The following is a 27,893-nucleotide window of genomic DNA, read 5'->3' on the forward strand; positions in this document are numbered from 1 at the left end:
CCAGCCCCACAAAAGCACCTATGAGGGGAGGCGAGGGAAACCTTGAGGGGCCACTCAGCTCACGAGGCCGTGCTGTTAACCCTGGAGCGGGAGCAGGAGGGAAAACCCGGCCGGGCTGGTGGGGACCTGCGGCCACAAGAGCAAGTGCCATTTAATTATGCGACGTCCACCACATTCAAGCCTCTCTTGTAGAGACGACGGGCATCTGACTTCTTAAAAACGACATTGTTTTTCACATATACAATATTCTTCCTCACTGGCATTTGATGGCACAGAGGACGGCTCTCTAGAATTTGTTAACTATGGGCTTCGGATACTGTGTCCAGCCCCAGAAACCTCTTAAATTCGTATCCTATGTTAGAGACCCTGCTCCGGCCAGCACCGTCTATCAGATGCGGCTCTGCTGGGCCCACATCCTTCAGCTGCTGTGGGTCTCTGCTTCCAGCCAGAAGGCGGCAGGTCCTCAGCCCACTGTGGTGCCCAGAAAGGTCTGAATCTCCTCAAATGCAGCAGTGCCACGCTATCACGGGGGCCTGGATACCTGACACAGCCCAGTGAAATTGAGAATGTAATTTAAATAAAAATAGCGCTTATCTAAACAAGACAACTAGTGGTTTTTTTGATGAAACTCTTAGAGGTAACATCTCGTGACTTCTATCCCACACGAGGGTGAAACTTCCTCCGTTTCATATTTTTATGCTACACGAGAAAACAGTTAACTTTCTATTTTTTTCAGTGTTGTCTTATGTTTTTGAAGATGTTTCTTCTGTGTAGTCTGCGGATAAATGCTATTATTACAAAATAAAGCAACAGCAACTCTGAAAACACAGCACAGTCTTCATGACGCCTGCGTGTGTCCCAGCTACAGAGGACAGCTCAGTGCAAGCAGGTAACGTTCCCGAGGAATTGGTATCTGAGGCACAAGGCACTGTGAGCTGTGGCCCTCGCCCTTGCAAATAAGGCCAATTTGAATTTCTCTGAGCATTGGTGCTACAGACATCTCACTCTAGACCAGATTCTGCCTCTGAAGTCAGGGCTGGCCGTCGAGGGGCTGCCGCAGTCTTCACGGCTGAAGCTGATAGCAGCTGTCTCAAATGCTGAGTGAGCCCAGGGCGAGCTGACCCCAGAAAGGTGGGCTGGGTGGCCCAGGAAGGGCCCTGGACACTCCTTTGGAGGGGAAGAGAGGCAGGTGCTGCCTGCACCCTGGGGAATGAGGTGGGAGGCAGCCGACCAGCTGTCCTCAGAAGCCCACCTCTCAGCCATCTTGTTCTCATTATCAAGAATATAATAAAGACATTGTAAATTTCCCTGAAGATAGACAAAAGTGCAAACGAGCAATACAGTCAAGAAAAGGTGGGACCTGTTTGGAAGACAGTGTTTGGCGAATCACTGACCCAGAAACCAAATTGCTCTGCTGGGTTTATCTGGAAATTGTGGCATTTTGTTTGCATTGAGGCAACCTTTTATTTTTTCTCATCAAAGTAGGTAAAATATTGAGTTACTGAAATCAAACCCAAATTTCTCTCATCTATAATTATATAAGATTATATAATTATAATTGAGAAATAAATGACATTTTGAGAAAAGCAACCCTTTCAAAAATGTGTGTTGTGCTCACTTAATTTCCCATAAATAATACCTGCAATTTTATTTGCATTAAAGAACTGAGCCACAAACATAAGATTAAATTAAGGGATTCCATACAAATGTCTCCCAAAATGCATATACTGTGTGTGCGTGTGTGTATGTATGTGTGTGTGTGAGAGTGCTTGCGGGAGTAAGCACAAAGGATCAGACCCAGGAACGGCAGGCCCAGGTGATCTGTGGCAGACATCCTGCAGGCTGTCCAGTGCAGCATGGCACCAGGTGGTGAACGGTGGTGGTGGTGATCAGGCAAAGGAACGTGCATTAATCCGCAGGCAGGCATCGGCCCAGGGCAGGCTTTGTGGTATCTCAGGCAGGCATATCCGCAGGCATATTCAGGTGGCAGTAAAGATGATCCGCAGGCGGTCCAGAACGCAGGGCGTGGCCCAGGTGAATCCAGACATGATCCGCGTGGTGGCGGCTGCATTCAGGCAGGTCCAGGTAAGGTGGTGACATTATCCAGGTACGCTATCTGCGGGTGGCAGCCGCGATGTCCAGGTGAACGTGCGTGCATACCCGCAGGTAGCGCGCGTCTGTGTGTGTGTGCCTCGTGTGTGTGAAAATCGTGTGCATATCCGCAGGTATGCAGTTCGTGTGTGTGCCGCGGAGTTCGTGTGTGAATGTGCATATATCTGCAGGCGGCTCAGGTAAAGGCAGGTGCCCGGTGTGAGGTATATACCTCGCGGTGTGGGCATGGTGCATGTTCGTGAATCTCGCTAACCGGCTGGGCCCCTGGAAGAGAATCACAGAGAGGAGCCCTGTACCTGGACACAGCAAAGTGCTCCATCCCCAGAGCTCCCTGAAAATGTCTTGGGTTTGATTACATTTGGGAATTCAGAAATTGAAAGACTCGACTCATTGGGAGGGTGTTTTAAAACATCAGGGACTGGCAGATGCGGCCAGTCTCTGACCTCACAGGCACTGGCTGTGCCGGGGCTTCCCTGCTTGCAGCAAATCTCTCCTGAACTCAGCCCTGGGAAGGCTGTGGACACTGGGCATGGTGGACGCAGGTGCAGCTCCCGGGACCTGACGTGGGCGGCCACAGCCCAGAGCAGACTGCACTTGCCAGTTTGAGGACAGTTCCTGTCTGCTCCATTTTTCAGAGTAGAAAGGCCACTTCTATGGTTTTAATTGTGGTGCCAGGCTCAGGAGAGGAGATGCTGATGTGAGACCCAGTCTGAGATTTCGCGTTAAGGCAGATGTCCATGATTCAGGAATTCACCATGAACTCACCAAATATAAAAACCAAGACAGCTGGCCGGGCGCGGTGGCTCACGCCTGTAGTCCCCGCACTTGGCCGAGGCGGGCGGATCATGAGGTCAGGAGATCGAGACCATCCTGGCTAACACGGTGAAACCCTGTCTCTACTAAAAAATACAAAAAATTAGCCGGGTGTGATGGCGGGCACCTGTAGTCCCAGCTACTCGGGAGGCTGAGGCAGGAGAATGGCATAAACGTGGGAGGTGGAGCTTGCAGTGAGCAGAGATCGCACCACCGCACTCCAGCCCGGGCGACAGAGGGAGATTCCATTTCCAAAAAAAAAAAGAAAAGAAAAGAAAAGAAAAGAAAAAAACCGAGACAGCTAAGTGGGGTTGAAAGACTTTTCATCCTCAGAACACAGGGTCCCGGCGGCAGAGTCACCCTATGAATTTTCCGCGTAGTATTGCAGAAATTGTGTTATTTTATTTATAGGTACTCATAACTTATACAACTATATATTACACACATTATTCAAATATGGCCATACGATCTCAATTAGGGCATTCGGCACAGTGCCTTGGGCATAAAAATTTCTATAAGTATCTCTTTAATAGACTAAAATAGTTCAAAAAAGTAAAAAAAATACACAGAAAATACTAAAATTAAACGTTTGTAAAATTTTAAGCTTCTTTTTTTTGACTAGCGAAAGCTTGTAAGAGATGATTGCTTAAGCACAGAAATGTGTGGGGATCCTAAAAGTTCAAACATCCGCCTCACTGAGATTCCAGCAAGAGTCCGTGATTATTTTTCATTGATTGGAGTTCCTGATAAATAGCTTTTTTATTCTTTTGAAAATGCGGAGAAGTAGTCATAGAGGGGGTAATCCTTCTGTCTTCTTGAAGCCAAATGAGAATAAAATCATTTGTGGACAACACAACACAAAGCCAAAACCAACCAATAAGTCAGGGCAGGAGGCCCCGAAACCAACCAGTAAACCAGGGCAGGAGACCCCAAAACCAACCCTTAAGCCAGGGTAGGAGGCCCCGAAACCAACCACTGAGCCAGGGCAGGAGCCAGGGCCCCCACTCCAGGCTGCGGGGCAGTCACAGCAAATGGCTGCTGAGGGTCTGGCTTGCCTGGAAATGTGAGCAAGCGACGGGGTAGGGAAGGAGGTGGGGAGCAGGAGGAAGGTGAGTGGGCCGTGGCCACCTCCCTCCTGGTTTCCTTCTGGCCCCAGTATTGGGGCACCCAGGGGAGCACCTGCTGCAGCTTCCCGGCGGGCGTCCACCTGCAGGTAGAGACCAGCGGTTGGTAATGGCTGCCACACCATTCACTGGGCAGGACGCAGCCGGAGCAGAGTGCCCCGGAGCCGGTCCTGGATGAGCTCACCGCCCAGCACCCGGCCGGAAGTGGGGACGCGGCCCTGGGGATGAGGTCACCGCCGAGCACCCGGCCGGAAGTGGGGACGCGGCCCTGGGGATGAGGTCACCGCCGAGCACCCGGCCGGAAGTGGGGACGCGGCCCGGGGGATGAGCTCACCGCCGAGCACCCGGCCGGAAGTGGGGACGCGGCCCTGGGGATGAGCTCACCGCCGAGCACCCGGCCGGAAGTGGGGACGCGGCCCGGGGGATGAGCTCACCGCCGAGCACCCGGCCGGAAGTGGGGACGCGGCCCTGGGGATGAGGTCACCACGGAACACCGGCGGAAGTGGGGGCAGCGGCCCTGGGGATGAGGTCACCCACCGGAACACCCAGCCAGGTGTGGGCAGCGGCCCCTGAAGTGAATTGCCTCAGCTGTCACCCAACCCCGCCTGCTCTCTGCTTCCTCTCCAGCCGTCTCTACAGCACCCGCGGGACTGGGAAGCCAGCAGCGCGGCTCGCACTCACCCACGAAGAGCTGGCTGTTGAGCTGCAAGAGCCTGTGTCCATCCTCGGGGGCCTGGCGGGTGCTGGGGGGCAGCAGGTCCACCTGCAGCGATGCCTCCTTCACGTTCCTCTCGGCTCGGACCAGGTGCCACCGGTTGTCACTGAGGGGAGTGGGCGACTGCACCGTGAGCTCGCAGGGCCCGTTTCCCACGTCGAACGAAAAGGCCACTTCTGTGGGGGCTGGAAACATCCCACAGGGAAGCAGTGTCAGCGACAGCCGAGGAGGGGCCTGAGCTTGGACCATGGGGAGGGCTCCCCGGTGGCAAGGGCGTGGGGCCCTCAGGCGGGGAGTCGACTTTTGGAGTCGGGTGAAAAGGCAAAGTTAACTTATGTATACGGGAAAATAAATAAGCTCAGAATGTACAGTTCAGTTTACTAAGTAAGGAACTGGAAAGGTAATGACCTGTGGCAGGGAAACTCTAAACCACATGGGTCTGTGGAGAATTTCGTCCTGAACCTCACACAGTTTGATCAGCAGGTTGGGGGCATTGGTCGTAACACGGCAGGTCTGTGCCACGAAGGGACTGGGAATTCAGGAACGCCCTGTGGACGCCCTGGTGGGACCCAACGCCCTGTTTGTACCCAGCTGAATGCAGACAGGCCCTGCCCACGGGCTGCCAGCTGTGCTGCCGCGGCACATGGCCGGTCTCTTTGACCAGCGGTGAGTGGAACTCACAGACCTGAGGGCTGGAAATGAACCAGTCGGGGTGGAGCTGATGGCAGGGGCAGGGGGTGCTTCACACACAAAACCGCCCAAGAGCTTTCAGCAAAGTAACAAGTGCCCCGTAGAGCTTCCCAGACACTCACAGCGCAGCTCCAGGCTGATGAAGTCCGTGATCCCCAAGTTTTCCAGAAACACCCCAGAGGAAGCCGTCGTCTTGAAAAAGAATGACACGTCAGCGCTGAGCTCTCCATGGAAGGTGGGGAAGTGCAGGTAGGAGGCCTCCGTGTGGAAAGACGCCGAGTTCCAGAAGGACCCTGACGGGAGAAGGGGGAGAAGGCAGCAAACCCGTGAGGCATGTCAAACGTTCGCTGCTGAGTGCAGCCGCAACCTAAGAAGGCCGCGTTTGTGTTCTTTGTGACGTTTTCCTGAACATGAGGTCTGCGCGCCGAGTCGGCGGTTGACGAGAACCGGGAGGTGCGGGGCCCGCATAGCACAGGAAGGAATTCACCTTGGATGTAAGAAGTGTCTTCACTCTGAACGCCTTACCCAGGCAAATCACTTCAATAATGTTCCACCATACTTTTATTATCAAAACATTGGTTGGTTCATCATTTGATATTTTAAGCACCTTTGTAAATTTAAGTTAAAGAAAATATCCTGCAGAAACCCCCTGAGCTGGCCACGCTCACCTTCCCACCCAGGCGTCCGGAACTTCCTCACACCCAGGCAGGGCCACCTCCACGTGGCAGGAGCCCCGGCTCTCATCCAGGCCTGGGTGGTAATTCCTCCTCCAATGAGAAGATTCATCAGTGGAACCCTGGCCTCATGCTACGACCGTGTCTCACAACACACGCTTTTCATCCAACAATCTCCACGGCTCCTCAGAAAACTGGATTGGAAAATAACCACTTTTTTTATACTGGTTTCTGTTAGTGTAATTTCTTTTATTATTATTATTTTTTTTTTTTTTGAGACAGAGTCTTGTTCTGTCACCCAGGCTGGGGTGCAGTGGTGCGATCTCAGCTCATGGCAAGCTCCGCCTCCCACGTTCACACCATTCTTCTGCGTCAGCCTCCCCAGCAGCTGGGACTACAGGCGCCGCCACCACGCTCAGCTAATTGTTTTGTATTTTTAGTAGATACAGGGTTTCACCGTGTTAGCCAGAATGGTCTCGATCTCCGACCTTGTGATCTGCCCACCTTGGCCTCCCAAAGTGCTGGGATTACAGGCGTGAGCCACCGCGCCCAGCCTGTTAGTGTAATTTCATATCACTTATGATCAATGCAAAATAAATGGCTTAAAACATTTTAACAGTGCTCAAGTTGATAAAAGCATCTTCCCGAGTGATTAGCACATTAATGGAAATGGAATTCCAAAGGCATGTAATATAATCCTGTCATATGTGGTAGATTTAAATGACTGTCCATTCATAGTTTTTATCTGGACTTTCATTCCCTCTATATTATCTGGTTGTCCACAGTTGCCGTTCTGAGGCAATGCCGTGAGCTTCTCTGGATTTAGCTTGATGCTGGCTTTCGTGGAAGGCCTGTGGTGTGGCGTGGTGGTGAAGTGGGACCCAGCGGCTGTGCATGACCCTGAAGGCTCAGCCAGGTACTGGCTATGCTGTCCTGGACTCCAAAGCTGCTGGTGTTGCCTCGGAAGTTCTGGGGCATCCATCGTAAGCATAGATCGTTACGCGAACAGCCCATTCCTCGTCACTCCCCAGACTTCATAACATCCTCACACCTAAATTACTTTTCCTGGAGAATGAGTTCATGCAGAGTGTCAGAAAAACAGCCACATCCCACTATCCGTTCCCTCTGTTACCACGGGGAGGGAGACCCCACTCGCCTCTGCTCTGAGCAGGCGCAGATCCACGTTCGGTCCCATCTGGGGCCGAGGATGATGCTCCGCTCATCCACCTCTCAGCTTCACCTGGAGGAACTCACATTAAGGAGTCCGTACTCAGGTTTTCGGCAGCTCACATGCACCCAGCTGCCCGTTTGCTGGGTTTCCGTTGAGAATTCTTTCTGAAGATGTTTCATTTTTCTCTGGAGCATTCTCTGGTTAAATGAAGCTACAAGCACATTTCTTAACTTCTGTGTTACTGTTGTTCCTGGGCTTGGCCATAGTGAATGTGAATTAAGGTGATGCCTGGCACCCGGCTGGGATGTGAATTAAGGCGATGCCAGGCACCCGCCGGGAAACCCCACATTTGTAGTCTCAGGCGAGTCCCTGGAGATGCCTCGAGATCATCACAGTGCTTTTAGTTGAACAATTGCAGAAAAAAAAAATATGTGATTTAAGATGGCAGGAAAGACAGAAAATCAGGCCTATTCCCACCCTGGCCACTGTCAGGAGTGTCTGGGTTCCTTAAAATCCCAAAGTAGAGGAAATCGTGAAAGGATGTCTCTTATTTCATTTTAGCTTTGTGAGCGGGGGGCTCGTTTAGTCCAGTGGATGAGAATCTGCTCCACACGCTGCCCGTTTACACAAGGGCCACTCCAGGACTGAACCTTCGGCTCCCTGAGGGGCTGAACCTCACAGGAAGTTGGTCAGCTGGGAACCGGAAAAGCAAATGCAGCTGCCCCCACGCCGCTCCACACACACCTGGAGCCCTGGGGTCCTCTGCCCAGCATACAGGTGGGCAGGAGAGGGTGCCAGAGGCTCTCTGGGGAGTGGCTCCAGGGTGTTCCTGGCAGGAGCCATGGCCTCTTGTGCTATACAGGGCTCAGCTGGAAGCACAGTGGGCCCGAGTCACCCACCAGGAAGGGCTCGGCACAACCACACGAGCCTCCGCGCAGCAGGGACTTGGTGACAGCCCTGCTCCAAGGTGACTTCCTGTGTGTGTGTAATGCAAAGGGTTACAGAACCCAAACACAATTTCCATACCAGAGAGGCGGTGGAAGCTGCATTCACTTGTGTGTGTGTGTGTGTGTGTGTGTGTAACGCAAAGGGTTACAAAATCCAAATGCAATTTCCACAGCAGAGAGCGGGGTGGAAGCTGCATTCACTTGTGTGTGTGTGTGTGTGTGTGTGTGTGTGTGATGCAAAGGGTTACAGAACCCAAGTGCGAATTCCACAGCAGAGAGGTGGGTGGAAGCTGCATAGTGGAGATGTGGAAATAAACTCTGCAGACACAGGGTCTAAGACGGGGCACCCAGGGACTGTGCACGTACAGTGTGGATGATGTCTGTGCATGTGTAGTGTGGATGACACACAGATGGTGTTCACCTTTTACACGAAGGGCGGATGTGTTGTGTACATATTGTACATAACTTGGTGAACCTCCACTCACAGAGTTAAAATGAAACAAGAGACCTGCCTTCAATGTTTTTCTCTGATAGACATTGCCCATTCAGGAAAATAAGTTTTATTAGCCCTATGGGATTAAGGTTTATTTCATAAATATTTTCTTTTTTAAATTTCTATTTGATCTACAAATAAACCTTCCAAATAATAAATTAATTATTTTTTAAAAGGAAGAGAAAACTTGTTAAAAGGCAGGTGGCTTTATAAAGCAAGGATGCTTACTTCCAAGATCAAAGACACACACAATGTAACCATATGTTTCTTAAAACTAGGAATAGAAATTATAAAATTGCTGAGGTAGTAACTTTTTCTTTTCAAATTTGCCTTTCTGATTATTTACAAAAATGAACTGGTAAGCCTGGCTTTTTAACAAAAAGAAAACACCAGGAGTGGTTATAATTTCCCTGTTGAGAGCAGATACTCTTGATTTTAGACTTCAATGGTTCCTCTTTTGAAATTTGTAATGCTGTTTCCTAATGTTGGGGAAAATGATAGGAATCAAATATAAAGCAAAACAAAATGAAAATCATGCAATATGCTGGATATAATTACAGTTTTTGGTTGGTAGAACAGCTGGAAAAGAGAACAAAGCTATTCACGAACATGTGCATAGAAAAGCCACCCTCATCCGGAGACACATGCAGCATGAAATTGTCAGGCCGACGGGGAGGGATAATCACTCTCAGAAGTCATCCCTGACGGCAGCGCTGAGGAGCCAGCTCAGCAGACACACGGCCAGGTCTTCTGTGCACACCTTTGCCTCTAGGTTAGAGGGTGGCGCTTCTGACATCAGCAGCTCGACACGGATTCCGGAGGCACAGGCCTGCGTCCATCACCTGCAGCAGAGCAGCACACACCGGGCCGTTCCTCTGTTCCGCCGCTGTTCATTCTCACAGCCACCAAGAATCAGCCGGTCACAAAGGAGTGGAAAGAAGCAACTCTGGACCCAAATTTCCATCTGTGCTCCCGTGTGACCGGTGCAGGACGTGGCGTGGAGGGAGCCCCGGGCCTCTGTTCAATGTTCCTGTGGATTCCTTGGGCTGCCGCAGGCCCCTCGCCGACAGGTCCAGGGGCACCTCTGTCCTGCAATGTGGCCCGGCGGCACCGGTGCAACTGGGCACACTCTCTCCCTGCCCTGAGGCCCGCCGGGGTCCTCCTCAAAGCACCGCTGCTCAGAACTTCTGGCCCGTCCCACACGCCCACTGCCCTCTGCCCTGGAGGGCTCTGCCCTTGGTCCTTCCCTTCCCCAGATACCCACTGCCCTCTGTTGCCTCCCCCTCCAGCCTCCCGAGTCCAACACCCCCCTCTCTGCTCTGCCCATGCCCATCTTGGGCTTTGGAGCAGCTCACACCTGAGCTCTGCACACAGGTCCCAGGCTCTGCCACTCAGACCCAACCCTCAAGGCTGCCGGACTCATAAATCACATCCACTGCCCATTCAATCTTTCTGCTTTTATCTTCGGATCCAGCCCCAGTTCGATCTGTACCACCCGGCCTCTGTTGAAGCTGCTTCAGGCTCAGACTGGGTCACAGCAACCCTCAGCCAGGCCCCACATGCTTGGTTCCTGCTGAGCAGGACTCTCTTCCTCGTGTGCTGGATGCTGGACCCCCCCCCGTCCTCCTCAATCCAGGCCTTCTCCCGGACGCAGCCTTCTGTGGAGCCCCCCCTTGCCCCTGCCCTTCCCTCCTCCCCGGTCCCTGGCACCGTCCCGTGGGTGTGGGGTGCACCTGTTCTCTTTCTCACTGTGGCCCCCAGGAGAGTGGTGCCACCATGGCCTCCCTGTTGCATCACTGGAGCCACTCACATATTGCTTCACTAAAGGACTTGGCAACGTTTCCTGTTTTCTTCAGCCACAGAGAATTCAGAATATGCCTTTCGTTTGGTTTTATAATGTGCCCTCCAACAAACCCTCCTGTGCTTTGCGGATCAAATGGAGAGAGGGAGGCAGGGAGGAAAGAAGAGGAGCGGGCAGGCAGGTGACCAAAAGAGAACAGTTCCAAGCAGAGCGAGGGACTCGGAATTTCAGACTGGGATGGATTCCTGGCCCTGGGCAGGTGGCCCCGGTGCAGCCCCAAAACCTTTTTGTGAGGGCAGGGTTGATCCCCTTCGCCCAAAGTGGTTTAGGCACAGCAGTGCCCGAGGGGAGAGAATCAAGGACAACGTTGTCTAAGGGGCGGCCTCCTCCAGGCTGCACGGCTGCCCTGAATATTCATGCTCTCTGGGCAGCTAGGATTTCCCAGACAGCTGCTCCAGTCACGCAGAAGAAATGAAAGAGCCAATTCCAGCAGCTCAGCCATGGTTTTTCCTCCCACAGGACACTTAGAGGAAGGTTTTCCAATGCCAGGTAGCAGCAGGGCCGATGTTTACATTAAATTTAAAATGATCAGAATTCAAATGTCAAAGATTTATAATGGCTTTTCAGGTTAATCATCAAACTGAACATGAAAATAAAGAGTCTCTCTCCCGCTTGTGAAAGGTTGGCGCGGCGTACACACCTCTGGGGAAGGAAGGTGCCGTGATGGAGCCGGTTCACAGAACTTATCTCCCCGAAACACTGACCAAAGAGCAATTCGTAAAAATGCAAAAGCACAGCGGATGACCAAAAAGCAGCTTTCAGGGGCTGCCCGAAACCCCGTGTGGCTCCCGCCTGATTTCCAGGCTGACATCTGGGCCTGTTCTGATGGCCGTGGGCTGCTTCTGGTGGCCAGTTCCAGCCTGTAAGGCACTTACCCAGCACGGGCATCCTCCCTGCCAGGACCCACAGACTAAAAACCTAATAGAGATGTGAACAGAAGAGACCCCAGTTCTCTCATGAATCATGCTGAGCTTGAAGCAGTGGAGGACTGCTCTGAGCCAGGCAATCAGAGAGAAACTAGTAAAAATCTTGGGGGAAAAGAATCTATGATCAACACAGGGCAGACTGAGGGGTCACTGAGGTGCGAGGATGGAGCCAGAGGCAGAGGCTGAGGGCACAGAGCAGGAGAGAGCAGCCGTCAAGGAGCGCCTATGACAGGCAGGTGCGTGGTGATGCTTGTATGATCATCGATCACATCTGTTCTTCCAAACTCCTACAATCCTACAACAACACATCACAAATGTGTGCTAAGGTTTTAATTTAGAACAAATAATTGCTCTGTTTTTAAGTTCCAGTTAAGAACTTGGACCATAAAATGTCTGAGAAAGGTAAAAAAAAAAAATGTGGGTGGTGAAGCCACTGAGGTGCGTCCAAAGTCACCAGATGTCTCAGAGGGAAGTGAGGTTGGGCGTGCACTGCCTCACTGTGAGGAGGTGCTCACAGGGACTGGGGACTGGTCTCCACCTGGGAAGGTCCTGCTGCAAATGCATAGTGACCATGAAAGCTGCAATTACATTTAAAAATATTGCTTTAGGTTGCAAATATTGTGAGAAGATGAAATCACAGGAGCCACTGTTACAAAAGAGGGAGAGAGAGACAGAGAGCGAGAGAGCGAGAGAGCGCGCTAGAGTTGCAGAAATCAAGAAGTGAAAAAGCGAAATGCACTTGGTTAGCTTGTTTCCAGCCAATGTTCTGATCCCGCCATCCTGGTAGTGAGAAGCCGAATGCATGACTGGTTTCAGGCCCCAGTTCCCTGACCAAGCGATGGAGACAGGAGGCTGGGTCCGTGGACAGATGACGCCCGTGGAGTCTGCGGAAGCTTCTCTCGCAGGGCGTGCTGCACACACTCGCAGGGGCGTTTCCCTTAGCTGATGCCTGGGATGTTTCCAGCTGATGGGGAGGCTTCTCAGGGCTCCCCTTGCCTCTCCCGGTAACGCCTTAGACCAACCACTGAGTAACAGCCACGCGGCGTGCGTCACTTCCCTAATTTTAAAAAGGCACATAACTCCTCATTTTCCATCAACTGTCCCCATGGAGCGGTCTTTGCGCGGACAGGCGCTGTCAGGAGAGAGGTGTGGGCGCTACCTACCGTCTCCCTGGCACTGCAGTGGTCCCAGCTTGTAAGCTGCCTCCGAGCCCGGGCGGTCCGCGTCGGTGATGACAATCTTTGTGACTGGCAGGTGCTCGCGGTGGGAAAGCACGCCCACGTCGCTCGTCCTGGGGGAAAAGACACCGTGTGACGCTGGGCAGGGCCAGGATTACCCAGCTCCACCTGCAGGGACATGCCAGGCCTGGCGGGGCCACCACCCAAATGCCAGGCCCAGTAACACCCTTGATGCGTCCTTTTGTCCACATGGGGACCACAGAGAAGGCAGGCAGCAGACTCTGAAGGTGGCCATCTGCCAGCCCGAGATCACAGCTTCAGCAGAAATGAGTGGCAGATTGTGTTTCTAAATGTCGGAGTACGAATAAATACTGCTAAATAAATAATAAATAATAACAAATGCTGCACGGAATGCAGTGTTACGTGCCTTGTGGGCAACTAAGTGAGGGGGATTGTTAAGTATTAATAAAATATAGTAGTCTATGTAATACATTAATAAAAAACGACTTTCATTCAGATTTTTATTTTAATTATTATTATTTTAGAAAGCTACCTTGTGTTTGCTTTGTCCTTCTTTATTGACTTTTATAACTAAAAAAAAAAAAAAAAACTGATTTGAAACCGAGTTGGGAATCCAATGCAATGCAATACTCTCTAAACTTTAATCCGTGGGATGATCTGAGAGTGAGCGCTCAGTCAATACCTGTCCCTAGAGGTTTCTTCCAACCTGAACTGCCCACTCTGTCTTCCTACAGGTGACAGGTGTGATCCTTGCCCTGGCGACCCCCAGTTCCCGGGGTGTTTGCGCACTCATTCCTGCTATGAATGGCTTTATAAAACTGAGTGTGTGCTGGAGATAAATGAGCGTCTCTAGGAGAAATGCAGAGACGGCTGGGATGGGGCGGAGAGCCTGGCCCCGGCTGCCACCGCCTCCTCTCTGGCTGGTTTCCACATTTCCCAAATAAGGGCATTGTTTACATTTTTGCTGCATCTTTGCGATTTTATGATGGACTTCACTTTCATGTGGATTTCTGATTTATAGACCATAGAGAATCTGATTTGAACCAGAAATACCCTGAATCCACAGGGAGAAATAAAGCCATTTCTACCGTTCAGATGCTGCCAATTCTGCCTCCATGTAGATTTGGAAGAAAGGGCCAAGGTGCTGAATGTGTGGCTATTCCTATTTTTTTATGCAACTAAAAGTTCCTCATTTAACAGAAAAAAATGTTATCACAGTTAACAAAATTAAGCATTTTATTTCAGATTAAGCTTAAAATTATGGCTTAAATGTTTTATTTCAGATTAAACTTAAAATTGTCTTAAACATTTCCTCTTACATTATCAATAGTATGTCCGCTATATTTAGTGCATATACTGAGATACAAAGGAATAAAAATTAAAATATAAACAGTAAGACAGTGAAGGAACTGGATCATTTGCCAAATTTAACCTCAACAATCCACTGCTTTACTTAGTTAAGCTTCTACTTCTTTTTGGTAACAAGGAAGATACAACACAGATTTTCCAAGTCTATTAAAGCTTGATTTCGGAATACTAGAGAGCAGGCACCAGGAGCACGGCTTATGCGGAGTGTGAGGGGCCAGCCTGGGACGTCTCTGAGGTGGTGGAGAGCAGCCACGTTAATCACTGTCTGACCGTCCGTCTCTGACAGCACAAACACCGAAGTCCCGGGAGGCCAGGAACACTCCCGGGAAATGCAGAGCTTGTGGTCATTCAAGGTCAAACCTTGACGTTTTTAAGCATAACTTTGCAGAATGCATGCCTTTTATTAAGAGTTTAACGTCAGCAATGTATGTAGAGTGCTGAGAATAAGTAAATGTAGCTCAGTGGATGCATATGTGTGGAGAAAGGTGATGAAATACTAATATGTCTTTGGTCAGCGTTGGTTTGGAAGCTGCTACTGCTCAGCTGCGGGGAAGAGTGGCCTTCTACATTGTCATGTGAGTGCAAACTCCCCGCTTCATTCAGGGGATTCACGATAGATTTGCCAGGCTCACTGAAAACTGCTGGTTCACAGCCACGCCTGACTCCTCTATGTTCTCCTTGCAGGTTTCACTGCAAGACAGACACAGACACAGTGAAGCTGCCACGGGTTCCCAGAGGTCTCCAGAATCCAAGAAGGCGGCATTTAAACTTCCTCCACAGACACTCCTAAACTACAGAAAATGTTAAGGGACATTTTTAAACACTGGAAAGGAGGAGCATGGAGACATGTCTGGCCAACTCTAACATTTACTAGAAGAACAGACATGTTACCATTGCCCACAACAAAATCATTCAGAACCTTTTTTTTTTTTTTTTGAGACGGAGTCTTGCCCTGTTGCCCAGGCTGGGGTGCAGTGGCCGATCTCAGCTCACTGCAAGCTCTGCCTCCCGGGTTCACGCCATTCTCCTGCCTCAGCCTCCTGAGTAGCTGGGACTACAGGCGCCGCCACCTCACCCAGCTAGTGTTTTTTTTTTTGTATTTTTTAGTAGAGACGGGGTTTCACCGTGTTAGCCAGGATGGTCTCGATCTCCTGACCTCGTGATCCGCCCGTCTCGGTCTCCCAAAGTGCTGGGATTACAGGCTTGAGCCACCGCGCCCGGCCTAGAACCATTCTTAGGACCAAATTTGAAGACAGCTCCAAGTGAATGGAGCAGTTTTTACTTTCTTATGAGAAATGTGACTTACAGAAAAATATATCATCACCAAAAACTTTCTTGATCAATTAAAATTTTACTTTATGAGAAACATCTCAGGCATTTAAATGGCTTAAATGAGAACATAAAAAACACCAATGTACCCATCTAACTTAATAACTAGAATATTATGATTGTAAAGGAAAAACCAAAATTACAATAATTATGGATATTATATATGTAGAAAATACAAAATAATTTACAGACCATAAAAATTAATATGAGTCTAGCAGGGCCAATGGATAAAAAATCAATGACACGAAAACAGACTGTGTTTCCACATGCCAGCAACACTAACGCAAACATGAGGTGCAAAGTGACTCGGCTCTCAGTAGCATCCAAAACACAAACCCCCAGGAGTAAAACCAACGAAGGCACGTGAGACCTCTACACTGAGCGCTAGACAAAGGTTAGTGAGGGAATATTCAAGAGCTGGAAGACTCAGTGCTGTAAAACTGTGAATTCCCCAGATTTTTCTGAAGCATTAATACAGCCAATGAAACTAATGTCAAGTGTCAGCTGCAGCAGCGGAAGGTGCCCCAACAGTGCTGGCGAGACGGGGAAACTCCCAAGGTGTCCTCCAAGACAGAAACAGAGAACAAAAGGCTAGAGAATAGCCCCCGGAGCCACACGGCCCGCAAAGCTGGGAGAGGAGCCCCACACGGCTGCTGTGCACACACAGACGGTGCAGACAGTGAATCGGGCCCAGACCCCGCCGCAGACCTTGGCAGAGACAGGGCAGCTTGGAGAGAATGCATGTGAAAGAGAAAAGGGAACCTAGAACTGATCTAAAATCACTGCTCAAGAGAAAGTCCACTTGAGGGTGAAAATACTGGAAAACGGCACATAGATCGGGGCACTGGCTACAGGAAGGGGCTGGGCACACTCACGCGCTCAAGAAGGTGGCTTTGCCAAGACAAGAGTCTGGGGGAGGGAGGATGGAAAGGGAAGTGCCCTTTGGAAACCATGTGGTATAATGGAAGGGATGTTAGAGAGAAACTCTAGGATCCCACCAGGAAAAGGAAATTGTGAAAAACTAATGACGGCCACAAAACCCTTCCCCTTACACAGGACTCCACGCAAGGACCATGCTGACTGGAGCGGTGCCCGTGACCCAGGACCCAGATGTCAACCATTTTCCACAACCAGCCCTGCCCACAGAGATGCAAAGACACCGTCTCCATAAATGTAAAACAAAACAAAGTGAAAACCACCTGGGTGGAAATCTCCCTGGGACGCCAGCAATGAGTGAAAAAAACACGACAGAATCTTCCAAACGGACTTAAATGTCTTTAAACAGCGTAAGAAGGTGTGACGAGGTTCTATGAATCCGAAATTCACAAACTAAGAGGAAACATGGACCAACCATCCGGAAGAAAGCAAGCAAGGGAACAGAAATTACAAAATAAACCCAAGAAAACCACAAAACCATAGAAAATGAGGAACAATTACAACATGCCCAAGAGAGAACAGATTCAGATAAAAACGTAATACAGGTCATTGGATAAAAGCAAAAACAAGCAACTCAAAGAAGGAAAATCAGATAAATAAAAAATCAATATGATCCAGAAAGTAGTGGGAATAGAAGACAAAGAAAACCCAATTTGTATGTAGCTGGAGATAAAGAAAAAATAAAACAGAACTAATATTTAAAACTATAACCCAACAAGTCTTTCTGAAAGCAGAGGAAGACCTGAGCCGCACACACAGAGGAACTTGACCTGGAACAATCAACTCTGCGGTTTATCCTAGTAGAAGTGTTAGACTTAAAACGCAAGGAAAGGGCTGGGCACAGTGGCTCACACCTGTAATCCCAGAAGTTTGGGAAGCCAAGGCGGGCGGATCATGAGGTCAGGAGTTCAAGACCATCCTGGCTAACACGGTGAAACCCCGTCTCTACTAAATATACAAAAAATAAGCCAGGCGTGGTGGCAGGTGCCTGTAATCCCAGCTACTTGGGAGGCTGAGGCAGGAGAACGGTGTGAACCTGGGAGGCGGAGCTTGCAGTGAGCCGAGATGGTGCCACTGCACTCCAGCCTGGGCGACAGAGCGAGACTCCATCTCAAAAAACAAACAAACAAACAAACAAAAAAACACACAAGGAAAAAATGACCAGAGTTTCGGGTCAAAAAGGTGAAATAATGTACAAGGGCCTCAGATTTCTCCAAAATAACATGCATCAAGGTAATGGTAGAAGATTATTTTCAAAAGTGTGAAGGAAACATGAACCAAGGGCTTTACATCCAGTCACCTCCCTTTGGATGCCAGATCACAATACGAGGCGGGTGCTCCCCAGAGCTGCAGGGATTCTACACCCAGAGGCATCTGCTCTGCCTTTGAAGAATCTACTGGAGCATGAACAGCAGCGAACCGGGAGATAACTGGGCAACTCCAGCAGAACTAATACCCGTGAGGATGGAGGATGTTTAATTGCAGACCTAAGAGTGACACAGAGCTGGCCACGTGCATGGTTGGTGTCAGTGGGATACCTGTGGGCGTGGTTAGTTTTATTCTTGCAGAACGGAGAGGATGCAACCGGGAGGAGGGAGGAGAGGGAGACAGGGCTGAGCAGCACTGAGGGCTCAGCAATGAAGGAAAAATTAAAGCCTATGAGCCAAATAGCAATGGATTAGATGAAAGAACAGTAGAATAAACTCATCTTAAAATAAATAACTATAAAGGTAGAAAGCAATACTCCTTAAATACTAAAATTTTTTTAAAGACCAGAGAAATATACACCATGTAAGAAAGAAACAGCAAACACAATAATTTGCATAATAACTATTCCATAGAATAATATGATGGTGTTGAACCCAGACATATGAGTTTTAATAATAAATGCTAATGGGCTCAACTCACCTTTTGAAAGTCAAAAGGTTTTAAATTTGACCCCCCAAAGCAAGACACAACAGCACACTCTACATATCAGAGACACAGAGTGATTTTGAAAGGGTGTGGTGAGAGGACAGAGGCCTGCCACCAACAGACAACAGAAAGAGCGCCCCTGGGTACCAAGCAGGGATCAGGAGTGGAGGGCAGCAAAGCCAGCAGACGTCCAAGTCCCTGGTAAGAATGTAGCATTTGCTGCAACCTGCGCCCATCTCGCCATCTAGAGCATCCATGGATCACTCATGATGCCCAATGTGACGTAAATGCCATGTGAATAGCTGTTATACTGTATTACTTTTTTATCTGCATTACGTTATTGTTGTATTTTGTTTTTGTTTTGTATTTTGTGAGATGGAGTTTTGCTCTTATTGCCCACGCTGGAGAGTAATGGCATGATCTCAGCTCACTGCAACCTCTGCCTCGCCTGGCTAATTTTGTATTTTTAGTAGAGACGAGGTTTCTCCATGTTGGTCAGGCTGGTCTCGAACTCCCGACCTCAGGTGATCTGCCCACCTTGGCCTCCCAAAGTGCTGGGATTACAGGTGTGAGCCACCGTGCCAGGCCTTGTTGTATTGTTGTCTTCATTGTTTTCTTCTCTGATATTTTTCATCTACCAGCGGACGCAGAGGGTGGACTGTGAGCAGGTGGTGGTCAGGCTGTCACAGCAGTCACAGCCCATTTGCGGGGGTGACAAGGACACACTCCACTACCCTCCTGGATGCTGGAGTCACAGCCTAACGTGGAGGCAGAGCTGTGTCAGTACCTTCACACAAATGGCAGACCAAGGCTCTTTAGGAAGCAAAATCAGCAGCCGCAGCAAGACCTGCCCAAGGAGAGTCTGAGCTCAGACGTGCCAGCCTCACTCCCACCTGATGGTCCTTCCCTACCCACTGTGGTAGCTGAAGACAAACAGCATATACTCTTGGGAGTTCTAGGGCCCCGCCCACCAGCAGAGCCTCTCCATCCGACCACAGCCCATGCTCTCTGGAAAGCGCCACCTTCTGGCAGGAGGCCAACCAGCATGAAAATAGTGCGTTAAACAACCAAAACTAAAGACCCTCACAGGGTCCATTTCAGCTCCTGCCAACTCCACCAGTGCAGGCGCTGGTATCCATGGCTGAGAGACCTGAAAACGGTTTACATTGTCTGAGCAGACAACCCCCAGTACAAGCCTGGAGCCTGGTAGACTTGCTGGGTGGCTAGATCCAGAAAAGAGAAAACAATCGCTACAGTTGGGCTCTCAGGAAGCCACATCCATAGGAAGAGGGGGAGAGTACTACATCAAGGGAATGCCCCGTGAGTCAAAAGACTCTGAATGGCATCCTTGAGCCCCAGATCTTCCCTCTGACATAGCCTGCCCCAATGAGAAGGAACCAGGAAAACAATTCTGATAATATGACAGAACAAGGTTCCTTAACCACCCCCCAAAAATCACACTAGCTCACCAGCAATGGATCCAAACCAAGAAGAAATCCCTGATTTACCTGAAAAACAATTCAGAAGGTCAATTATTAAGGTAATCAAGGAGGCAACAGAGAAAAGTGAAGTCCAATTCAGGGAAATCAAAAAACGATACAAGAAATGAGGGGAGAAATCTTCAGTGAAATATAGCATAAATAAAAAACAACCACAACTTCAGGAAATAAAGGATACACTTAGAGAAATGCAAAATGCCTGGAAAGTCTCAGCAGTAGAATCGAACAAGCAGAAGAAGGAACCAGAGCTCAAAGACAAAGTTTCTAAATTAGCCCAATCAAACAAAGACAAGGAAAAAATAATTTAAAAAAATGAACAAAGCCTCCAAGAAGTCTGGGATTATGTTAAATGCCCAAATCTAAGAATAATTGGCATTCCTGAGGAAGAAGACAAATCTAAAAGTTTGGAAAACATATTTGGGGGAATAATCAAGGAAAACTTCTCCAGCCTTGCTAGAGACCTAGACCTCCAGATACAAGAAGCTCAAAGAACACCTGGGAAATTAATCACAAAAAGATAATTGCCTAGGTAAATTGTCTTCAGGTTATCTAAAGTCAAGATGAAGGTAAGAATCTTTTTTTTTTTTTTTTGAGACGGAGTCTCGCTCTGTCGCCCAGGCTGGAGTGCAGTGGCCGGATCTCAGCTCACTGCAAGCTCCGCCCCCCGGGTTCCCGCCATCCTCCTGCCTCAGCCTCCCAAGTAGCTGGGACTACAGGCGTCCGCCACCTCGCCCGGCTAGTGTTTTGTATTTTTAGTGGAGACGGGGTTTCACCGTGTTAGCCAGGATGGTCTCGATCTCCTGACCTCGTGATCCGCCCGCCTCGGCCTCCCAAAGTGCTGGGATTACAGGCTTGAGCCACCGCGCCCGGCGAAGGTAAGAATCTTAAAAGCTATGGGGCAAAAGCACCAGGTAACCTATAAAGGAAAACCTATCAGATTAACAGCAGATTTCTCAGCAGAAACCTTCTCAGCAGAAGGGACTGGGACCCTATTTTCAGTCTTCTTAGGCAAAACAACTATCAGCAAAGAATTTTGTATCCAGTGAAACTAAGCTTCATAAATGAAGGAAAGATACAGCCTTTTTCAGACAAACAAATGCTAAGAGAACTCACCACTACCAAGATGGCACTAAAAGAACTGCTAAAAGGAGCTCTAAATCCTGAAACAAACTCTAGAAACACATCAAACAGAACCTCTTTAAAATATAAATTTCATAGGACCTATAAAACAAAAATATAATTTAAAAAATCAAGGTATACAGGCAACAAATAGCACGATGAATGGAATAGTATCTCACATCTCAATACTAATGTTGAATGTAAATTGCCTAAATACTCCACTTCAAAGGTACAGAATGGCAGAATGGTAAGAATTTGCCAATCAAGTATCTGCTGCCTTCAAGGGACTCACCTAACACATAAGGACTCACATAAACTTAAGGTAAAGGGGTGGAAAAAGACATTCCATGCAAATGGACACCAATAGCGATCAGGACTGGCTGTTCTTATAAAAGACAAAACAAACTTTAAGGCAAGAGCAGTTAAAAAAGACAAAGAGGGACATTATATAATGACAAAAGGCCCTGTCCAACAGGAAAATATCACAATACTAAACATATGTCCACCTAACACTGGAGCTTCCAAATTGATAAAACAATTACTACTAGACCTAAGAAATGAGATAGACAGCAACACTGTAATAGTGGGAGACTTCCATACTCCACTGACAGCACTAGACAGGTCATCAAGACAGAGAGTCAACAAAGAAACAATGAATTTAAACTATAACTTGGACCAAATGGACTTAACAGATATTTGTAGAACACTCGCCCCAACAACTGCAGAATGTACATTCTATTCATCGGCACACGCAACTTTCTCCAAGACAGACCATACGATAGGCCACAAAACAAGTCTTACTAAATTTAAGAAAATCAAAATTATATCAAGTACTTTAGACCACAGGGGAGTAAGACTGGCAATCAACTCCAAAAGGAACCTTCGAAACCAGGCAAATACATGGAAATTAAGAAACTTGCTTCTGAATGATCATTGGGTGAACAATGAAATCTAGATGGGAATTTAAAAACTCTTTGAACTGAATGATAATAGTGATGCAACTTATCAAAACCTCTGGGATACAGCAAAGGTGGTGCTAAGAAGAAAGGTCATAGCCTTAAATGCCTACATCAAAAGGTCTGAAAGAACACAAATAAATAGACAATCCAAGGTTACACCTCAAGGAAATAGAGAAACAAGAACAAATCACACCCAAACCAACAGAAGAAAGGAAATAACCAAAATCAGAGCAGAATTAAATAAAATTGAAACCAAAAAAACAAAAGATAAATGAAACAAAAAGCTAGTCCTTTGAAAAGATAAATAAAATGGATAAACCATTAGCAAGATTAACCAAAAGAAGAGAGAAATCCAAAGAAGCTCAATTAGAAACGAAATGGAAGATATTACAACCTATACCACAGAAATACAAAAGAGCATTCAAGGCTACTATGCACATAACTAGAAAACTTGAGGAGATGGATAAATTCCTGGAAGGATACAACCCTCCTAGTTTAAATCAGGAAGAATGAGAAACCCCGAAAAGACCAATAACAAGCAGCACGATTGAAATGGTACTAAAAAATTTACCAACAGAAAAGTCCAGGAACAGCTGAATTTTACCAGACATTCAAAGAATTGGTAACAATTCTATTGACATTATTTTACAAGAGAGAGAAAGACAGAATCCTCCCTAAATCATCCTGTGAAGCCAGTATCACTCTAATACCAAAACTAAGACAGGACATGACAAAGAAAGAAAACTACAGACCAATATCCCTGATGAACATAGATGCAAAAATCCTTAACAACATACTAGCTAACCAAATCTAACAGCATATGTAAAAGATAATCCATCATGATCAAGTGGGTTTCATACCAGAGATGCAAGGACAGTTTAAAATATGCAAGTCAATAAACGTGATACACCACATAAACAGAATCAAAAACAAAATTCACATGATCATCTCAACAGATGCAGAAAAAGCATTGGACAAAATCTATTATCCCTTTATGATTAAAACTCTTAGCAAAATCAGTGTACAAGGGACATATCTCAAGGTAATAAAAGCCATGTATGACAAACCCACAGCCAACATAATACCGAATGAGGAAAAGTTGAAAGCATTTTTTTCTGAGAACTGGAACAAGACAAGGATGCCCACTTTCACCACTTCTATTGGTACTGGATGGAAGCCCTAGCCAGAGCAATCAGACGAGAGAGAAATAAAGGGCATCCAAATTGGTAAAAAAGAAGTCAAACTGTTGCTGTTTGTTGATGATATGATTGTATACCTAGAAAACCCTAAAGACTCTTCCAAAAAGCTCCTAGACCTGATAAATGAATTCAGCAGTTTCAGGATTCAAAATGAATGTACACAAATCAGTAGCTCTGCTATACAACAACAGCTACCAAGCTGAAAATCAAATCAAGACCTCAACTCCTTTCAAAATAGCAATAAATAAATAAATAAATAAATAAGTAAAATACTTAGGAATACACCTAACAAGGAGGTGAAAGACCTCTACAAAGAAAACTACAAAACACTGCTGGAAGAAATCACAGATGACACAAACAAATGGAAACACATCGCATGCTCATGGATGGGTAGAATCAATATTGTGAAAATGACCGTACTGCCAAAAGCAATCTACAAACTCAATGCAATTCCCATCAAAATACCACCATCATTCTTCACAAAACTAGAAAAAAAAGTCCTAAAATTCATATGGAACCAAAAAGGAGCATGCAAAGCCAAAGCAATACTAAGCAAAAAGAACAAATCTGGAGGCATCACATTACCTGATTTCAAACTATGCTATAATGCTATATTCACCAAAGCAGCACGGTACTGGTATAAAAATAGGCACATAGACCAATGGAACAGAATAGAGAACTAAGAATCAACCCAAATACTTATAACCAACTGATTTTTGACAAATCAAACAAAAACATAAAGTGGGGAAATGACACCCTATTCAACAAACAGTGCTGGGATAACTGGCCAGCCACATGTAGAAAATGAAACTGGATCCTCATCTCTCACCTTATATAAAAATCAACTCAAGATGGATCAAGGACTTAAATCTAAGACCTAAAACTATAAAAATTCTAGAAGATAACATCGGAAAAACCCTTCTAGACATTGGCTTAGGCAAAGATTTCATGACCAAGAACCAAAAAGCAAATGCAATAAAAATGAAGATAAATTGCTGGGACTTAATTAAACTAAAGAGTGTCTGCACGGCAAAAGGAACAGTCAGCAGAGTAAACAGACAACCCACAGAGTGGGAGAAAATCTCCACAATCTATACGTCTGACAAAAGATTAATATCCAGAATCTATAATGGACTCAAACAAATTAGCAAGAAAAAAATATGAACAATCCCATCAAAAAGTGGGCTAACAACACGAATAGACAATTCTCAAAAGAAGATACACAAATGGCAAACAAACATGAAAAAATGCTCAACATCCCTAATGACCAGGGAAATACAAATCAAAACTACAATGTGATACTACCTTACTCCCTCGAGAATGGCCATAATCAAAAAATCAAACAATAACAGATGTGGGCATGGATGTGGCGAAAAGAGAACACTTCTACACTGCTGGTGGGAATGTAAACTAGTACACTCTCTATGGAAAACAGTGTGGAGAATCCTTAAAGAACTAAAAGTAGAACTGCCATTTGATCCAGCAATCCCACTACTGGTATTTATGCAAAGGAAAGTAAGTCATTATTCAAAAAAGCTACTTGCACACCTATGTTTACAGCAGCACAATTCACAGCTGCAAAAATGTGGAAGCAACCCAGGTGCCCATCAATCAACAAGTGGATAAAGGAACTGTGGCATTCACGGTAACCTGCATGGGATTGGAGACTATTATGCTAAGTGAAGTAACTCAGGAGCAGAAAACCAAACATCGTATGTTTTCACGCATAAGTGGCAGCTAAGCTATGAGGACACAAAAGCAAAAGAATGATACAATGGACTTTGGGGACTTGGGGGAAAGTGTGGGAAGGGGGTGAGGGATAAGAAGGACTGGACAAATTGGGACTGCGGCGTGTGTGGCATACACGCCTGTAATCTCAGCACTTTCGGAGGCCAAGGCAGGCGGATCATGAGGTCAAGAGATTGCGACCACCCTGGCCAACATGGTGAAACCCCATCTCCACTAAAAGTACAAAAACAAAATTGGCAGGGTGTGGTGGCGTGCACCTGTAGTTCCAGCTACTTGGGAGGCTGAAGCAGGAGAATCGCTTGAACCCGGGAGACGGAGGTTTCAGTGAGCCGAGATTGCGCCACTACACTCCAGCCTGGTGACAGAGCGAGACTCCGTCTCAAAAAAAAAAAAAAAAGACTACAAATCTTTACTGCTTGGGTGATGGATACACCAAAATCTCACCAATCACCACTAAAGAACTTACTCATGTAACAACAACAACAACAACAAAAAACTTGATAAAACTGAAAATATTAGCGACCCTTTTAAAGAAGGTCCTTTAACTTGAAAATTTCGAGGCTATTTTTAAAAAATTGCCATAAAAAGGGAAATACACATAAAAATTACAGAAGTACTAAAATACTGGTAAATAAAGCAATGCATTTCAGATTATTTAATGCATTGAAATTGGTGAACAGAAGAAAACCTAAACTCTGAAATATTTTTACCAGCCAGAAGTAAAGAATGAACACAAGTATATTTACTTGGCACCATAAAGACTGGTATAAGCAACAAAGAGAATAAAAAAAGCATAAAGAAAAATTTTTAAATGTAAAAATTAATAAGGTGAAGAATAGAAAAATAATACATCTAAATGGTAAATCAAAATACTTAAAAAAAATACTATAAAGACAAATATATCGTGTATCTGGACGACCCCAGATAGTTTAATCAAGAAAAAAGGCAGAAAGCACACATATACAAAATAGTAAAATTTTTTAAAAAGGGAAAATTATTAAAAGGGAAAAACCATAAAAAATAAACTACTTTTCAGACCACTATATGAATGAATTTACCTCTATAGGAATGAATTTATACTCTTTAATTTTTTAAATTAATTAATTTCTTTATTTATTTTGAAATGGAGTTTCACTCTTCTCACCCAGGCTGGAGCACAATGGCACGATCTTGGCTCACTGCAACCTCGCCTCCCAGGTTCAAGCGATTCTCCTGCCTCAGCCTCCCGAGTAGCTGGGATTACAGGTGCGCATTACCGTGCCTGGCTAATTTTTGTATATATTTTGTTTTTATTAGAGACGGTTTTCACCATGTTGGCCAGGCTGGTCTCAAACTCTTGACGTCAGGTGATCTACCCGCCTTGATCTCCCAGTGTGCTGGAATTACAGGCGTGAGCCACTGCGCCTGGCCCTGAATTTATCTTGTTACTAGTGAAAAGATAATTTACTAGGAAAATTAAGTTTAATGAAATTGATTCCACTGGGTTTATGTAGTTTAGTGTATTCAATTCTGTAGAAACAAAACAGAAATGTATCAAGAAAATGTGCCACAGAAGTCCCCGGTCAAGGTGAATTCACAGAGAAAGTCTAGTAAAACTTCAAAAATCTAATAGTCTCAATGCTCCAAAAAAAGAAAAATTCTTCCAGAGCACTGAAATGAAGGAAAACATCCCAATTCTATGAAGCAAGTGTGACCTTGACACCTAAATCTGATAGAGACGGGAAGAAAAGGAATGCACAGACTGGCCACCTGCGAACGTTGACACAAACCTTCTAGCTGTATTATCGGTGCGTGAAGAATGTAATTCCACACAAAGAAAGACAACATGGCCAGTGATCTGTTCCAGTTTCAGTATTAGGAAATCATTAATATGTTTTATCGAATTAAGATATCTAAGGAAAAAAATCATTTGATTACTTGCATAAATGCCGAAAAAACCTTTGATGAATGTTAACATCCATTTCTCATAAAATGTTCTGGATGATAATTATGAACAGACACTTTCTTGACGTGATTCCGTAAATACACACGTGCACGTGATCAGTGTCTTTATTGAGGCGTACATGGTATCTACATGCGTGACATTCACATGTATACCCTCTAAGTGCCTCAGCCCTAAAGACAGTGTCTCACCAAATGGGCAAGAAGAAAGAGTTCAGTGGAACCGGATATGATGAGACCATGCTTTCACATACACAAATAATCAAGGACTTAAACGTACGACCTGAAACTATAAAAATTCTAGAAGACAACATCAGAAAAAACATTCTAGACATTGACTTAGGCAAAGATTTCATGACCAAGAACCCAAAAGCAAATGCAATAAAAACAAAGATAAATAGCTGGGACTTAAACTAAATAATAACCAGTTAGAAGATAGAATGATAACTCGGTTTACAACACCAGAATGGGAGATACAATTGTTTAGGGCTAAATTTAACAGAAGATGCACCAAAGGAGCGTGGAAAGAATCTTCTCCAGGAAGGACGAGCTTAGAGCAGGATGCGCCTGGAACCCGTTGGGTAAAATGTAAGAAAGTGCTCAGAGGAGGATGGGGCCTGGCAGGAGGACACGGCTGAAACCTGCCTCGCCTGGGACAGCTGCAGCCCCAGATGACGTCAGGACAGGAGAGAGGACACGTTATGAAGAGGGGGGAGAGACCCCGACAGTCAGAATGTCGACTGAGAAACGTGCATACGAGGAACAGTGTTACTGAAAAAAAAAACAAAACAAACAACAACAACAAAAACACCACCATCTGAACAACAATCAGTAATAATTGATTCAGGCAAGATTAATTAATGGATGCTAAAATAGGTGGGCTGAATCTGAGGCATAAGAGAGTAAGAACATGGTTTCCTACATCCCTGCACAAAACACTATTGATCACAAATGTAAAAATGATCATTCATAGTGGGGAATCCGGCAGACGTCACCCAAACCAAACTGTCAAATTAACATCAACAGTAATGGAACATTATGGGAATAATTAGAGAAATGTAAATACAAATTATGGGTTACAAAATAGCACTGGATCAATATGAATTTCCTGATTTTGATTTTTGGACTCTGGTTATGTAAGAAAACAGCTTTGCT

General features: G+C 46.4%; 1 protein-coding gene across 1 annotated transcript in view; it reads right to left on the reverse strand.

Annotated features, from left to right (window-relative positions):
* LOC101026611 (contactin-associated protein-like 4) overlaps positions 1–27,893 on the reverse strand; it is a 200,551-nt gene that overhangs the window by 26,317 nt on the left and 146,341 nt on the right. Inside the window, exons 15-17 of the mRNA XM_003908211.5 lie at positions 12,690–12,817; positions 5,577–5,747; positions 4,731–4,949 (exon numbers count right to left, since the gene is read on the reverse strand). Of these exons, the coding sequence (XP_003908260.3) occupies positions 4,731–4,949; positions 5,577–5,747; positions 12,690–12,817 (518 nt within the window). The remainder of the gene's footprint in view (positions 1–4,730; positions 4,950–5,576; positions 5,748–12,689; positions 12,818–27,893) is intronic.

The sequence above is a fragment of the Papio anubis genome, chromosome 10 (genome assembly GCF_008728515.1).
Source record: "Papio anubis isolate 15944 chromosome 10, Panubis1.0, whole genome shotgun sequence".
Taxonomy (NCBI): Eukaryota; Metazoa; Chordata; class Mammalia; order Primates; family Cercopithecidae; genus Papio; species Papio anubis.